The sequence below is a fragment of the Monodelphis domestica genome, chromosome 1, assembly GCF_027887165.1.
Source record: "Monodelphis domestica isolate mMonDom1 chromosome 1, mMonDom1.pri, whole genome shotgun sequence".
NCBI lineage: Eukaryota > Metazoa > Chordata > Mammalia > Didelphimorphia > Didelphidae > Monodelphis > Monodelphis domestica.
The window spans coordinates 504,301,086-504,319,078 of NC_077227.1; the positions used below are offsets into that span (position 1 = coordinate 504,301,086).

Genomic DNA, 17,993 nt, shown 5'->3' on the forward strand with positions numbered 1-17,993 from the left:
CAAATAGGAATGCCCAAAGTCACATGGTTAATAAATATCCATGTTTAGAAATTGGATCTAGGATTTTTTATTCCAAATCCAGGATGTTTCACTATCCTACACTGTGATATGGCACAAGGGGACAAAGGCAGGGGCATTGGGATCCCTCTAGAAGGTCTTTTAAAGATGCAGATCATAATCTATAGATTTTTATATCAGAATTGTATATTTCTGCCCAGATTTGTTCAATAAACTTTTCTTAAGTGGACTAGGTCTGGAAAGCTAGGGGATGTTGTGGCTGGAGTGATAATCTTTGAGTGAGAAAGAACTAGGTTTGAATATTCACCCAGATACCATTGCAATGATCCTGGATAAGCCATTTAATCTTTCTCAGTCTCAGATTCCAATCCTATAAAATAAGGATAAAAATACCATCTCCCTTATAGAGTTGGTGTGAGGATATAAAATGCTTTATAAACTTTAAAGCAATATATGACTATTAGCTATTATTAAATGACAATTTTTCCTGCCTTCAAATTTTTTCAAATCTTGCTCTTTCTACCTTAAACATTTCTTGCATCTGCCCTTGCCATTCAAAGAGTTCTCATTCAGTTGAAATCTTCATATTTTACCTGGACTTTCTAAACTAATCAGTCTCTTGTGAATTTTAGATTTACTGATTAGCAGAGATTTTAGAACATGTGTTTAGGAAAGAACTTAAACACGGAATATCAGTGCTGGTCTGGACCTTAGGATAGAGAACATTCACACTAAAATAAGCCTTAGAATAAACGATGCTAGTTGGAGAGCCCTTAAAGATCATTTAATACATTTTTTTAAATTTAAAGATATTTTATTATCCCATTTACATGTAAAATTTTTCAACACGTGTTTTCCAAAATTATAAGATTCAAATTGTATCCCTTCCACCCTTCTCTCCTGTCACCTAGAGATGGTGAGCCATTTTATTTGGGTTATACATGTATTATCATGTAAAACATGCTACTATATTGGTCATTGTTGTAAGAGAATACTCATATAAAACTAAGACCCCCAAATAAAACCATGTGAAAACCAGTATGCTTTGATCTGCATTACAACTCCAATAGTTCTTTTTTTGGAGGTGGATATCATTCTTTGCCATAATTCTTTCAGAATTGTCCCAGATCATTATATTGCTGAGAGTAGCTAAGTCTTTCATACCATAGTACAGTATTGTGGTTACTGTGTACAATGTTCTCCTGGTTCTGCTTATTTTGCTCTGCTTCAGTTCATGTAGATCTTTCCAGCTCTTTCTGAAATCATCTTGCTCATTGTTTCCTATAGAATAGTATTCTATAACAATACATACCATAATTTGCTCAGCCAGCCCCCAAATGATGGACATCCCCATAATTTCCAATTCTTAGTCACCACAAAAAGAGCTGCTATATTTTTGTACAAGTAAATCCTTCCCTCCCCCCCCTTTTTTTTATGATCTCTGGTATACGGACTCAGTAATGGCATTACAGGATCAAAGGATATGCAGAGTTTTATGGTACATTGGATATAGTTCCAAATTGCCCTCCAGAATGATTGGATCAGTTTACAAAAACAAAGTATAAGGGTCCCAATTTTGGCATATCCTTTCCAATGTTTATCATTTTCTTTTACTGTCTTATTGGCCAATCTGAGAGGTATGAAGTATGGTACCTCAGAGTTGTTTTAATTTGCATTTCTCTAATTAGGAGTCATTTAGAACATTTTTTTTCATGTGATTGATAGTTTTGCTTTTATCTGAAAACTACTTGTTCATATCCTTTGACCATTTGTCAATTGTGGAATGGCTTATATTCTTATAAAGTTGACTCCATTCTCTATAAAACTGATAAATAAGACCTTTTTCAGAGAAGTTTGCTGTAAAAATTTTCCCCAGTTTCCCTTCTAATCTTGGTTAAATTGGTTTTGTTTGCACAAAAGCCTTTTAACTTAATATAATAAAAATGATTCATATTACATTTTCTGATGTTTATTTGGTCATAAATTTTTTCCCTCCTCCATAGGTCAGCCAGGTAGACTGGTAGTCTATGTTCCCCTAATTTACTTATGGTATCACTCTTTATAGCTAAATCATATACCCATTCTGACCTTATCTTGGTATAGAGCAGCATTGGTGAACATTTTTGAGATTTTGTGCCCAAACTGCAACTTCAAGCTGCCTGTGAGCCCCCTGCACTACCCCAGAAGGTGGAGGAAGTACTTGCATTGGGCAGCTGGGCAGAGGGATGGAGCATGTGAAAAATGTCCACAGGTTCTGTAGAGGGGGAGGGGAGCAGCCCCTTCTGTGCCCTGGGGGGCTTTGCCAACACAAGTATAGGGTTTGAGATATTGGTCTATAACTATTTTCTGCTATACTGTTTTCTAGTTTTCCTAGTGAATTTCGTCAGTGAGTTCTTATCCCCAAAGCTGGGGTCTGTTGGTTTATCAAATACTAGGTTGCTAAGGTCATTTACCCTGTATATTATATATCCATTTACATGCTTTACAAAACAGTTTGAGATCTGGTACTCCTAGGCCACCTTCTCTGACCTTTTTTTTTTTTTCATTAATTCCCTTAAGACATTCTCATATTATAAATGGGGGAAACAAGTCCAGATTCAAATAGAAAGTTTCTTGCATAAAGTGACTCAATGAGGCAATGACAATTAGAATTTCCAATTACACCACACTGTCCCTTCTAACATTTGGGAATTTCTCCTCTAAGCTATTCCGTTGCTTGAAAGGAGAAAGCTACTTCTATGGCTCAGGGAAATTCTGCTCCCTATTTAGTTTATAGTAATTTCATTGTAGTTTACTCATCTGTCAAGTAAATATAACAATTCTTGCCTCATCTGACTCTCAGGTTTGTTTTAAGGATCAAAGATGATAATGGAGATGAAAGTGTTTTGAAAAAATATACTTTATAATAATAGTACTTCTCAGTCCTATGTCATTTTGGACTTACAAAATGCTTTCTGTACACTATTTCCTTTTATCTATATAACATGACTTGAGGAAAACTTTGCATTATTTATACTCATATTTATACTCATTTTAAGAGTAAGATAAGGTGATGGTGATGAAGTAACTAGCCCAAGGCCCTATAGCTAGTAAAGTGACATGGATTTCAACCTGGACTTCTGACTTACAAAATAATGTTCTAGTGCCTTCCCTCTGTTGATTATATCCAATTTATCTTGGCTATAGCTTGTTTGTACAGTTATTTTCATGTTGCTGTCTCCTTCTAGGCTGTGAGCTTCTTGAGAGCAGAGATTGCCTTTTACACAAAAGACTGGTATATTGTATAGTCCATAGTAGGTGCGAATAAATATTTATTAATCTTTGAGTATCTTCTGTCTCCATAAGGGATCATTGACTTATTAAATAATGCACAAAAAATCGTGTTTAAAAAATCTAAGGTATGGTTATCAGAACATTTTAGATGACACTGATTGCAAAAGTTAAATTTAAGATCATATTTATTATTAAACTCTGCTTCTCCTTGTAGCTAAAAAAGTGGCTAGTATCCCGCAATAAATATTTTTTCATTGGAAGCCATTATTGGTCCCTGATAGCTCACTGCACTTATTTAATCCAGCTGTACTATTGAGTCTATGTTTCTACTTAATGTGACCTTTGGTGCTATACTGTTATGCTTTGGGAAGGAAGTATTGTCACCTCGTTTAAATTGTAAGTTCCGTGTGGGTTTAGCTGGAGTCAGCAGGAGCACACGTTAGACGAACAGAGTAGGGTCTTGCCAGGGTCTTGTAATTTGGTGATGTTCCCTGATTATTACCACAGACAGCGCGAAGGGAAATGGTATTGGGAAAGAGCTGGGGACGCTTCATAACATGCTTACGGCTTTTCAACCACTATCTGGTTAGAGGACGCCCCCCGCTCCTTCCCTTCCCATCTCTCTCTCTCTCTCTCTCTCTCTCTCTCACACACACACACACACACACACAGAGTATTCACCACCAATCGGGGTCCCTGGGATGGAAGCTGAAGGAAACCTCTAAGGGTTGGGCTGGGAGGCCAACTCGCCCCCAACCCCGAGTGCCGCAGTGGACGAGGATCAGTAATGAACTTTGCAGACGGCCCCTAGGCTGCGGGGTGGGGTGGGTGGGGGTGCCCAAAGCCGGGAAGAGCATTTGAGCGACACTCCCTAGATCCCGGCAGTGGGGTGGAGAGGGTTAGTTGGAAAGGGGGAGAAGGAGGAGGAGGGAGTCGAAGGCCGGAAGGGAGGGTGAGTAATAGCCAGGGGACGCCCCCAGCGTGCCGCAGTCGGGGGCTAGAGCCAGAGAAGAGAAGAAGGGGAATTTGGTGACAGTGCCTCCGGGGACCTGCCCCCGGCCCGCCCCGGCCCCGCCCTCGCCGCAGCACTCGCTCCGGGGCACCTCGGCCCCCGCCCCGTTCATGTGGCCCGGCCCGCGGCGGCCGGCGGCGGGGGCACGGAGCGGCCAGGCAGCGGCGGCGGCGGCGGCTGAGGTGGAGGGAAAGGAGGCGGCCCCGATGTGAGGAGCGGCGCGGTCCGTACGCTCACACCCGCCGTCCGGCTCGGCCCCGGCTCCTGCCCCCCTCAGACCGGCTGCACCATGCGGAGCCGGCGGGGGCTGCGGCTCCCGCGCCGCTCGCTGCTCGCCGCGCTCTTCTTCTTCTCGCTGTCCTCAACCTTTCTCTACTTCGTGTATGTGGCGCCCGGCATAGGTAAGGCCCTGAGGCAGCTCCGCGCGTCTCCTTGGTAACACCGCCCCCATCCGCCAGCTGGCCCTTCTGTAGAGAAAAGCCAACGGGCTCCCCTAGCAGACCCCACTCTAGGACCCCGGACTCAGCGCCGGTCCTGACCCCTTCGTTCCATTCCCTCCTCGTCCGGCCTCCCAGATCCCTCACTCGAACCCCCTAGTCCTCCCCCACTCATTGCCTCTCCTAAACCCTTTAAACTTTGAGTCCCCATCTCTTCCCTCCCCTGTCTAATCACCTTTTTCTTCTCCTTTTCTGATCCTCTCACTTTTCGTCTTTTCTGACCCCCATCTCTTTCCTCTACTTTTCTGACTCCCGTCCTTTCTGCCTTCGATTTTGACTCTTCCATTCTTTCCCTCTGCGTTTTCGAATCTCCATCCCTTTCCTCTCTTTTCTTGACTCTCTCATCTCTTACCTCTTCTTTTCAGAACTTTCATTTTACTCTCTTTTTCTGAACACCCTGCATCCCTTCCTTCTCTCTCACCCCTGCCCTCCTCTCTGATGTTCCTTTTCCCCCAAATGCTCCTTTCCAACTCAGACCTGCTACTTCATTCTCCTCCAAGCCTTTCCTCTCACACTCCCATATTCTTAGCTCCCCACCTTCCCATCTAGATCACTTCCTCACCTTCCAATTATCCGTTTTTTTCTCACTCTTCTTTTATCTCCCTTCTTCCTATTTCCCTCCCTTTTCATCTTACTCTTTTTGCCCTGACCCTATTTCTCACTTCCGTCCCTTGTTCCTCCTCTTTTCTGCCCCATACCTTTCCCGGGGCTGGTTCTTTTTCTTAACCCCTATCATTTCCCCCTTAGTTTTCCTAACCTCATCCTTCCACCTCTGTTCTATCACTTTTTCTTTCCTTTCCTATTCTGAGCCTCCTTTTCATTTCTTTACCTCTTATGGCTTCTTTCTTGTGCCTTTATCTTTCTGACCTCTTCTTTCTAACCACTCCGTCTATTACCTCGATTCCCTCTGGCTTTACTTAGTCCACTTTTCTCCCCACATTTTCCCTATCCCTGCTCATTAGACCGTCCTACACACAGACCGATTCCTCAGGCTTGGCCAGACTCCAAATTTCTTTCTTACACTTTTGGAATACCCCAGGCACCTTGCCTTAGATTTCCTTCATTTCCTTTCGTTTCCATCCTCAGTTGCCTGGTATTTCTTAGTACTCCGAGCTCCTGCCCTCCCACAAGGGCATATAACCCTTCCTGTCCGGAGAGGCCTTGACTCAGGCAGTTTCCTCTTACGGAGTCATACTTCCAGGCACATGGAAAGATGACTGGTTTTGGGCAATAATCTCTGCCAATCTATACTTTCCTTACTGCTCTCCCCTCAGGCTAAGAGTAGGGGTGCTGCATCAGTATCTGCTGGGAGAATGGGAGGTGGGGCCTCCAGTTGAGTTTGCTCTTGGGCCTGGAGAAAAGCTAGGGTGAACCAAAGATGAGAAAGGTATTAATTTTGTCCAGCTTTTTTGAAATTCTTCTAAGATGAAAACTTTAATTGTGATTAAAGTAAGATTTGGTAGATCTGGAGAGATTTTTCTTAAGGCATACCTCTTTAAGCCAAAGCAGATTTACTAGAAAAGAATGAAAGCCTTTTGTTGTAATCGAAGTATGTCCTTGGGAAAAGACTTAGAGGACCATGGCCCCCCCCCCCCCCCCCCTTTCTAGTGCTGAAAAGTGGACTTGGAGACACTGAAACTAATTTGTGAACTGAGAAAATGTGATCTGATTTTCTTAGCTACTTATTGAAAACTACTGTGGAAATTTTAAGATGACTTAGGATAAGGACTGTTGGGGAATTAAACTGGGGAAACCCTTTAACTATAGGGACATGCTTTTTAGGGCTGTGGTGTTTGGTGCCATCCTCTGTGAACTTATCAAAAACACTCATCGAGCTCAGTAGAGAATTTTCCAGCAAAGCAGGAGGTTCTCCCACATTCACTCTTGAATCCTCATGGAAATATTGGTGTTTTATATTATCAACTGGGGATTATGTAAATTGTGTGCATTTTTAAAAAGTTCTTATGTTTTTAAAGTACCCTTTGAAAATGTTCTAGTGAATCAAAGTAGATGACATTAATTTGCCCTAGCAGGGTCAGAAGTTCTATTTGATGGAAAAGCACCCAAAGTTGTGTGTTTTGGAAAAGAAGAGGGAAAAGAGTGATAAGAGTGTTTGCTGAACAAGAACTGCTGAGTAATTCATGATACTAGTTGAGAATAGGCATCAGTAGCATATTTGATGCTATTCACTCAAATTTGAAATATATAAAGGGAAATTTGCAGTATTTAATTCCTTCAACTTTGGTGTACAGAGTGATATGTATTTCAGGATCTCTAATTTGGATCAGTCATATCAAAATGAAAAAAAAGTTGACTGGCATCCCTATTTTGTTGAAAAAGATTGGAAACCATAATCTTAGACTAAAATGTGACTTAAAAATTGACTTAAATTCCTTAACTAAAAATTCAAGTTAGCAGAACTACAATAGTTCTTTTTATAAAGCTCTGCATTGAAAAATTGTTACTGAATTTTCCCATGTTACTTTTAACTGGGAATATATTTGTTTGATTTTTTCTTTTTTTGGTTTTGTCCGTAAAAACTGAGTTTAGAATGTTAATTCTGTTTATATTACTGAAAGGTGAAAAAGGAAAAACTAAAAATGTGTTGTTTTTTTCCTGAGTAATTTATTTGTTTTTTGAAAATTTTATTTAGTCAATCTATAACATTATTCCTTTGCTACAAGAATCATATTCTTTCCCTCTCTCCCCTCCCACAGCCAGCACACAATTCCATTGGGTTCTACATGTGTCCCTGATCAGAACCCATTTCCATGTTGATGTTTGCACTAGGATGATCACTTAGAGTCTACGTTCCCAATCTAATCCCCTCAACCCATGTAATCAAGCAGTTGTTTTTCTTCTGTGTTTCTGCTCCCAGTTTTTCCTCTGAATGTGGATAGTGTCCTTTCTTCCTCCGAGTTCAGGATCACTGCATTACCACTAATGGAGTGGTACATTACATTCGATTGTACCACAGTGTATCCATCTCTGTGTATAATGTTCTCCTGGTTCTGCTCCTCTCGCTCTGTATCACTTCCTGGAGGTTGTTCCAGTCTCCATGGAATTCCTCCACTTTATTCCTTTGAGCACAATCGTATTCCATCATGAACATATACCATAATTTGTTCAGCCATTTCCCAATTAAAGGGCATCCCCTCATTTTCCAATTTTTTGCCACCACAAAGCACAGCTATGAATAAATATTCAAGTGCTATGGCTGGGTCAAAGGGCAGACAGTCTTTTATCGCCCTTTGGACATAGTTCCAAATTGCCCTCCAGAATGGTTGGATCAATTCACAACTCCACCAGCAGTTGTGCATTAATTTCCCAACTTTGCCACATCCCCTCCAGCACTCATTACTTTCCTTTGCTGTCATGTTAGCCAATCTGCTAGGTGTGAGGTGATACCTCAGAGTTGTTTTGATTTGCATCTCTCTGATTATAAGAGATTTAGAACATTTTTTCATGTGCTTCTTTAACAGTTTTTATTTCTTTATCTGAAAATTGCCTATTCATGTCCCTTGCCCACGTATCAATTGGAGAATGGCTTGATTTTTTGTACAATTGATTTAGCTCCTTATAAATTTGAATAATTAGACCTTTGTCAGAGATTTTTGTTATGAAGATTTTTTCCCAAGTTGTGGCTTCCCTTCTAGTTTTGGTTGCATTGGTTTTGTTTGTACAAAAATAAAAACGTGTTTTAAAAGGCCTTTTGATTTAAATCTAACTTTAGTTACCACATTAGAATTTCTCATCAGGGACTTAAAGGCCTCAAATGTCCATTTTAGCCTTATTGAGCTGCTGGAAAGTAATGAGGTCAACAGATATGCAGATATTCTGGAGAAAAGAGATTGAAAGGAGAGAATGGTAAATGTTTTTTTGGGATGAATGCCTTAATTGAACTGCCTTTTAAAATGGATGTATGATGTAATAAATTTACAAGTAATTGTAACTCAGTTTTGTAGTATGAGAGAAAGTGTCAGACTTCTTTAAGTTTATTTCTTTACTGTATTTTTGTTTGTTTTGCTGATTTTAATTTTTCTCCTGTACTAATTCTTGGGTTTTGTAGCCAATTCAAATGTGTTTAAGGGATAAGGAGTGTTTTTTTGTTTAAATGTATGGTTCAGAGTGGGTGAACTACCTAACTGATCTGTATGCCTTGGTGTGTGAAAGTGGTTGGATGATAAACAGCTGACCAGAAATGTGGAAACTGATCTTTAATGCTAGTTCGACCTTGGGCCACATAGTCAATTGAAACTTTCTATAATGCCATCTGTGAAATGGATTGTAGGGAGATCTAGGGGAAGGGGGGCCTACCAAATTTGTTGGGATATAACTTCTTAAATATGATTTTAAGAACACCAGGTTTTGATAGTTCTCACCTTAAATACTGGCAGAGTATATTCATATTCAGTCATCTTTACTCATAAATCTAATTGAGTGTGATTTCATTAGTCAGGATGGTCTCATTGGAAGCTAAGGGTAATTTTGATTATTATTATTTTTTTTTTGGTAATTTTGATTATTAAAAAGAATTTATGTATCCTGGTGTCAGACTGAAAGAAGATAGTGGTTAGAATATGGAGGCTAACAAGAGAATGTGTCTGTAATATACAGGTTGAGACAAATTTTACAGTTGTACACTACTTCTATGTGGACATTTGGCTATTTTATTTTATTTATTTATTATTTATTATTATTTATTTTATTTATTTAATCCTTACCTTCTGTCTGATTTTAATTCAATACTGTGTATTGGCTCCAAGGTAGAAGAGTGGGAAGGGCTAGGCAATGGGGGTTAAGTGACTTGCCCAGGGTCACACAGCTGGGAAGTGTCTGAGGCTAGATTTGAACCCAGGACCTCCTGTCTCTAGGCCTGGCTCTCAAACCACTGACTAAGCCACCCAACTGTCCCCCATTTGGCTATTTTAAAAGGTTAAATAACTTTATTTTTTATTTGACTATAAACATAGATAAATCAAAATGGAGGGTTTGGGGGGGAGGGAGTTACTTCTATTTGGCTATTTCCTTAAAAGTTATTAATCTTAAGAAGAAAACTGAGTTTTTATAGCAGAATGTGGTCCAATAGGTTAAAGCTTCTGAATACAAGGGTTGGGCTGTCATATTTTGCCGTGTTATGTGTTGATGCTACAGAATTTTAAATATTCTTAAAGTCAGAGAGATTCACATTTTAGAATCACTTGCAGTGCTCCAGTTCAGCAAACTAATGGTCAAGTTCAACAAACATTTGTTAAGTGCTTTCTTGTACAAGGCATATAGTATCTGGGATACAGATATTACGATATAGATACAGAATTGAATCATTTGCCCCCAAGAAACTTAGACTACAGTAGGAGATAAGCTGTGTACAAGTAATTACTATCTATGTACAGTCTAATAGAGATGTTTAAGAAGGCTTTGTGTGGTAATGAAGGACTAATATAGATGGACTCTTCAGCTAACAGGAATTCCACATATGGTCTGTTGGAAAGCTGAAAACTCCTTGAGATGAACTTGGCATGCTGTTCAGGGCATATGAACTTGGGAGCCCTTTAGTAGATCTGCCTCGTATGGATTCAAAATAGGAATAGCAAAGTATTTGAAAAGGTTAGAAGAGAGAGAGAGAGAGAGTTGGCATAGGGAGCTAGGGGGAATTAATAATACCATTTGTCCCCAAATCAGTGGAATTTTAAACAATTAAGGAATAATTCCAAAGTGAGGATTATTCAGCTCCCCCCCCCCCCCCCCCCCCCAATTTACTCTTCTCAAGCCCATCTGCTTGAAAGAAAGAACAGTTGTATGGTTTTCCTCTTTGGAGTGTTTCCTATAGAGAAAGGTTATCTTTGAGAATATAGAAGGTCATGTTAATTGGAATTTCTGCGCAGTCTGATTTGTGACTGGGTGACTTGGGCAGGTCTTTTGATTTTGTTATGTCTCCTCATTAGAGGCAAAAAGTCTCTAAAATAACTGGAATTTGCAGCTTGGGTAAACTTTCCAGTGAAATATAGTGAGTTAAAAATGAATAGCTTATATTTTTAATTGATTTAAGACAAGATATAATATATATATGAATATCCGTCTAATCTAATTTAATCATATGTCTGATAGCTACAGTTCTAAAATTTCATTAGATGTAAAGAATGGGAATGGAAAATATTGAGGGGAGGGGAGACTGAAACAATATCTCCTAAAAGCTTCAGTGATTTAGTTTATGAACTTTTTTGGGGAGAGGAGAAATGAAATATTTTTGCATCAAAGATCTTGCCTCTGCCCACTTTATCTTAGTTATGCCCACAAAGAATCACTTTAGGTTGTAAAACCAAGGGGATACCTTCCCTTTTACCAGAGGAAGTTACCTATTTCATGAATAGTAATTTAAAAAATAATATGCTTGGGTTTGGAGTTGAAATTCCTTTCCTGATAGAATTGTATTAGAGTTGGATGATCTGTGAAACTAGGTTCCAAACAGTATCATTTTCAGTTCTGGGCCTCATAGATTGGTTGGTGTAGCATTTGTTCCAATTCTGTTCTAAAGTTCTTGATCTTAAAAAAAAAAGGCATGAAAAAAAAGGTAGGGGATTTAGGAAGAAGGGTTCCTTTCCAGACTGTGCTAATTTCTGTGAAAGTGGAAATTCCTTGACTTCCCTAGGCAAATTGCTAAATTCCTGATGACTTGCTTATCAAAAGCTTTTTTTATTTTTATACTAAGAAAATGGGTTGGACACACCTTGCCACAAGGGATAAACACACTATAACTGGAAATTAGTAAGAGAAGCAAAATCTATGAGGTAGGTCAAAGAAACACTTTGTAGTGGTTTATTATATTGGAGCTAGGTTAAAACCTGCTTTGACATCAACAAATAGGGTGTATTAGGGAAGTTAATAACACTGATAGTTACCCCATCGTGATGTGAACTAGGCATGCTTGCAAATTACCAAAAACCCCTTAAAGACTATATTGTTCAGTGTGCAGTTATCCTTTGCTTAGATTATATTTTCATACATGCGTGTTTATCTTGATTTTTGCAATAGGTCCTTGGAAAATTGTGGGTAAATCTTTTTTTTTTTGTAAATAAAATATAAGTAAGTGAACTTTTTCTGCAAAGGGAATTCTAGGGTAAGTCCTGGTTCCTTGCCTTTCTAATTGCCAGTTTCCTTTCTTAGGAATAAGAAAACTGAAGTCTAAAGAAAAAAAAAGATGATTGGTAGAGGAGGTTTCCTAAAGAAGGATGGGAGCTGGGTCTTCGATACAAAACATGCTTTTGTAAAACAGTTGCCTCTATTTGTGTGTGTGTGTGTGTGTGTGTGTGTGTGTGTGTGTGATATAAATTAATATATAAAAATATTAAGTGTGCTTAAATTGGCTGACATGCCTGTGACACTGATAGGCAGCAGTATGTTTCAACTCTTATCTCCACCTAATCATTTGTATTTTAGAGTTAACTTTATTTCTTTGAGATGAATGGGAAGATTACCCTTAGGAATAATTTTTCCTGTTTTAAAACCCTTTGGGTGAGAAGTTAAAGCTCCAAGCTGTTTCTTCTCCAAAGTTTCTCTCTCTGCTCATCCGAGCTCGAAATTGCCTCTGTTTTGGCCTGGGTTAAGAAAGAACACCTTTTGTAGTCTTTGAGCCTTGGCGAGTGGATCCATCCCTTAAGTTTTGCTAAAGCCGCTCTCTCACTTGACTTCCTTTTTGCTCAGCCTCAAAGAGCCAGACTTTTAGCTCATGCCTTGCTCTCACTATTCAGGTAAAATTGGATGTTAAAATCAAATTAATTTTATCTTTTGACCTGAATACTGCCTCCCACAACTGTGCCTTTATTTCAAAATGCTTGAGGAACAGGAAAGAACTTTTATTTATATTCTCACCCCCTGCTGATCCTGTGAATTCATTGTTTGCCCAGCCTGGGAATCACATTGAATAATTTAGAGTGCTGCCTCCTCTCGGATTTCCCTTTCTAGTCCTTTATTGTTAGCTCCAGCAAGCAGTTATTAGAGACAGGGTGGCGCTACCATCTTCTCACCTGGTTCCTGGAGCTAACAGGTAATTTATAGAGACTAGAAGACTGGTCATTGTTTGAGAGGAGGGCTCCGAAACACATTTTTATCAGTTAGGAAGAAAACTACCATATTGTCATCTTCAACTTTACAGAGCAGCACTCCTTTAAACATTTCATCGGAAATGACTGAGATACACAATAATGATGATGATGATGATGATGATAATAAACAAATCCCCTTATTTAGCCTGTATGTAGCTTGTTTGTAAATTGTAGTTTACCTGCTATCTCCTCGGTTAGGCTGTGTGAGCTCCTTGAGAATATAAGGGGATTGTCTTTTACCTTTGTTTATCTGGCACTTAGTCCAGTGCCTCACAGGTAGTAATAAGCATGTGATAAATGATTGTTGACTAATAATAGCTAGTTACATTTATATAACTCTGGGATTTAAGTAGGACAAATGTTATCCTCATTTGACAGATGAGAAAGTGAAGGACCCTCTGGATATGAAATGTTACTCATCTAAACTAGTAAGTGGTACCTTGGGTTTGGAACTTGACAGGTGATTTCCCTGCCTTCCATTTTCACAGCATTTCCCCTTATTCCCCACAGAACAACTTTCTCAACAATCAGCAATTAGTAGAAGAGGAGGTTTGGTCAAAATATCTAGTCTTTTTATCTTTTTTTGGCCATGGTTGGGAAGAGGGTTTTCCTGGTCATGTTCAAGAATTTTAATAGACAAAGAATGACATATAAGACTATAAATTGACATACACCTTTGATATGGTGGTTTCACTAGGGTTGCTATGCTCTCTTCCCCAATGATTTTTAAAATTCCTTTTTTTTTTTAAACAAAAGCTAAAACATAGGCACAATCATTTTTGAGAGTTCTTTGTACTACACTTGAGTAAATTCATGGAACATTTAACAAGCATTGATGAAACTCTTATGAGCTCAGTGCTTTTTTTAGTAACCCCCAGTGTTATTGTGAGGATTCAGAGGATCATAAATTTGCAGCTAGAAGGGACTTTAGAAGGCTTGGAATCCTCATTTTATTGAGGAGAAAACTGATGTACTAAGAGGTTAAATTAAAAGACTTCCCCACATAGCTAGCAAATACTAGAGAGGAAATTTCTGTCTTCATGAGTCTAGTGCTCTATGCAGTCAACATAGAAATGTGAGTTGCTCTGATTGTGTAATTTGTACTCCTTCCAGCTCAATTTATAGAAAACTTAAGCAAGGTTGTTACAACAGAAACTTCTTACCGTTAGTGGAAAGAGTTCCAGATTTGGAGTCCTAAGGCAAAAAGTTCACTTCACTTTGAATCCTACATAGCTGAGAGAGCCCAACTAAAACTAAGCAAGTCACTTAATACTATCTCAGTTTCCTTCCCTGTTAAATGGTGATCTTAATAATTGGATTACCTACCTCACATAGTTACTGAGAGGATAGTACTTTGTAAACCTTAATTACTATATAAATGTCAGTTGTTATATCATAGAGCAGGATTTCTTACCTTGGATCCCCTAATTCTAAAGGAGCCCATTGACTTGGATGAGGAAAAATGTTACATTTTTATTTTCATTAACCTCTAACTGAAATATAGCAGGAGGTGCCCCTAGATTTTCAAATGCTTATATAAACACAGGTGAGAGAAAGCATTGGCATGTCCTAGTAGATTGGAAAGGTTTTGGCATACAACCTATCTGAGGAATCTAAGTAATTAAGTGTGGAGGATTCATCTATAACCAGAAAGTTTGACATCAGATACTACTTTTTTTTGAACTACATTAGCTTAGGGAAGACTGTGTGCCAGGGGATAGATAGAGGAGGTTGTGATTTTAATGGATAAAGGTCAACATTCGTGAAATCAGGATCTTTTGAAATGTTGAAAAACTTCATTTACAAAAGGAAGGGGACCTAATGAGGATGAAGTTGGGAAAGAATAAAGTTTTATCTGGAATCTCTCAACCAGAAAGCTCTGTTAACAAACTTGTTTTATCATATCTTAAATGTTGTTCTGAAGCATTACCCTGAATTTTAGTATTAAATGTATTCTATTCTCATTACTTAAAAGATAGCCATCCACATATGATAATGACAATTTTCTGTTAACCAAGAAAACATTTACTAAAACTCCCTATTAGCTTTTCTCCCTCTCCATAGTTCCCCTGTGACTAACAGATACTCATTTCCAGCTAATAAGATGATAAAAATAAAGTCAGGCGGTGGGCACAGCCTTGGGAGTCCTGAAAAATCAGGGCAAAGTGCTGTTTTTGTGTTTGTGAGAAATTTTTGGTTTTGTTTTCAGGAAATGAAAATAAGGCTAAAGAATGAGGAAATAGAAATAATGGAGCATGTTAAGCTTGTTGAGCTTTTACTCAGACATGGTGAATTACAGCCCTCTCCTTTTTTTTTTTTTGGAAGGGAAGGATGGCATGGTCTTGACCTAACAAATATACTTAATCTGATTTATCTGTGAAATTTTGTATGGATGCATTCACTGGATTTTATTCTTTGTTGATTGGAAGAGAGGGGATTGTGGTCCTTAAAAATAATTGGCACTCACAAGGTTTTTATATTATAGAATCTGCTGTAAATTAAAAAAAAAATCCTTTTGATTGTTTACCTGATTTTACTTTTCTTTCAGTTGGAGATTAAGTTTTTAACTCAAATTAGGGAAACTGAAATAACTGTAGAAAACTGTGTTATGAAACAGGAAAATTCAGAAGTCCTGATACCTTCTGTTGGTATTGAGTTTTAATTACAAAGGATGTAAGTGGTTGCTGTCAGTTGTAAAAATAAAGACAATCACTTAAAAAAATTAAAACACCTACTAAGCATAGTCACTTGATAATCCTAGGGTTTATCTTTAGGTAAGACTCAATCTCTGCCCTCCTCTTCTGCAGCTAAGGCTTTAATTTAGGAAGGTAAATCACAAACAAGCTGTAATATAAGATTACTTGAGAGAGGTGTGGAACAAAGAACTGTGTGAGGTCTGAGGGGGAAAAGTCATTCATTACCAACTGGGAATCAGGTAACTCCTTCATGTCAGATTGATATTGGCATTTATTAAATTTTAAAGGATGGACTTGAGCTGATGAAGAGATTCAGTAAGTTCATTTCAGGCATAGGGAATTGTGTGAGCAAAGTCAGAAAGTTGGGAAAACTCAGGGCTTGTTGAGAGAACAGAGGAATGAAGAGGCCAATAATAAGAAAGAAGGGAAGGTAGATATTCTTCTCTTGAAATCTCTTGAAAGAGAAGAATCTTGCCACTTACCATTTGTTTGACCTTATGCAAATTACTTGTCTCTCTTGGCTTTAGTTTTTTCTTATGTTAAATGAAGGGATTTGACTAGAGGATCTTTTCTGTTGGTTCACATCTAAAGCTGTATTCAGCTCAAATGTAATTTCTTCCTTTTAAATATTGCTCTAACATCTTAATAATTTAGAACTTCATTACCTTTTTTTAAGGCTCTCATTCTGTTTTGCATCATGACAATTTTTCATGTTTGTAGTCCTGTCTTCCTTTGTTTTGATTGTAAAGGTCCATGGGGTATCTTTCCAGAGCATTTCCTGATACCTTGAATATTCTGAACACCATAGAAGCTTGCTGTTAAATGAGTGCATGAGAAAGTGAGGCCTCAGAAAGAAAGGTGGGATGGGGGATAGAGGGAGATGATTTTTGTCTGTCTGTGTCTTTCCAGGCCAGCTTATATAGGGTAGGCAATGCCTTTAATCCTGCCTATTTTGGAGTCTTTTAGCTTTGATGATCACTACCATCTCTACTACAAACATTCTGCTGTAAAATGGGGGATCATCATACTTATTTCATCATCTAAGGAGGAGGTTTGTAGATTTCAAAACCATCTCTCATTTCCCTTTACAAAACCTTATAGTGGAGGACTTGCAGTTGAGAAATTTGTCTCTTTAACGGTTCACTTTAATTCAGCAAATACATCCTAAGCATCTGTTCTAGGCACTAGAAATACAAAGATGAAAAAATGACAGCTTTCTTTCAAGTTGGGGGTGATAAGACATGTCCACCATGAAGTATGACACAAGGTAGACTGTGATAAGTACAAAAATAAATGTGATAAATACTGTGATGCATTTGAAGCTGTGAGGGACCCATTGTAACAGTTAAAATTTAGGGAGATGGGGAGACTGAGGCAGGTAGAAATTAGTTTCTCTCTGCAAGGAGTATTATATTTTTTAGAGGTTTATTAAGGATTAAGGATTAAAGAATATACAAGTAAGAAACATGTGCCTAGGCCAGAGGCCTAGGCAAAATAACCTCACATCATGGAAGAGACGCCTCTGCTCCAAAACAGAAGTCCAAAAAGAGCAAGAGAGTCCCAAAAACCTTTGCCACCAGCTTAAATCCTTCCTTGATCTCGACCCACCTCAGAATTCCCGTGAGGTTACAAAGCATCTTGGGGAAGTGGAGCAAGGGCTTGTGGGGCTTGTAGTCCTGTATTCGAGTCTATTTTTTACATCCCTCGTTTGATCCTCTGGGAAGAAGTCCTTCCCCAAAGGATCATAAAAACGTAATCAATTTAAAGATTACAATAATTAGAGGATAAGAGAGAAAAAAACAAAACAAAACCAATAATTGCTGGACACATTGACAGAAAGCCAGTTAGGGGGCAGTCCCCTTTGGCATAAAAGTATACATACAAATAAATGTTTAATCAACCACACCCAAAGTTCAATTTTTGTGCAGCTTGTGGTCTGGAGGCTTCTTCATGGTGGCTTCTCCAACAGTTCAGTTCTGGATTCAGAGAGGTAGCATCTTCTTTACCTAAAATTCTTCTCAAAAGGAATTTAAACTTTGAAATTTAAAATAATAATATTTTTTTACACCACCTTGAGCTGGTGGTAGGCTTTATGGAGGAAGTGGCATTTGACTTGGACTTTGAAGGTCTTAACGAGTGTTCCTGGCATATGGCTTCTTTTGGGATACAAGAAATGGGAGAGGTCAGCACCAGGATCAGAATAACTAGTAGTGGAAAGAGTAATGGTACTGAAATGTGGTATCCAGTTCTCATCTTATTTGCATGTTTTAAAACTCCACTTTGCACACTGTATCTACAGGATAGTAAGTACTAATAGCAAGGATATAAAGCCATTTCTGAAAAGCTATGTATTTCTACAAATATCAGTTAAAATTGAAGAATGATTCCCAATACA

General features: G+C 38.5%; 1 protein-coding gene across 1 annotated transcript in view; it reads left to right on the forward strand.

Moving 5' to 3' along the window:
• The first annotated feature begins 4,214 nt into the window (after positions 1–4,214).
• The window catches only part of B4GALT5 (beta-1,4-galactosyltransferase 5), a 99,362-nt gene continuing 85,583 nt past the window's right edge, over positions 4,215–17,993 (forward strand). The window contains exon 1 of the mRNA XM_001369349.4: positions 4,215–4,704. Coding sequence (XP_001369386.1) covers positions 4,593–4,704 — 112 coding nt within the window. The 5' untranslated portion in view covers positions 4,215–4,592. The remainder of the gene's footprint in view (positions 4,705–17,993) is intronic.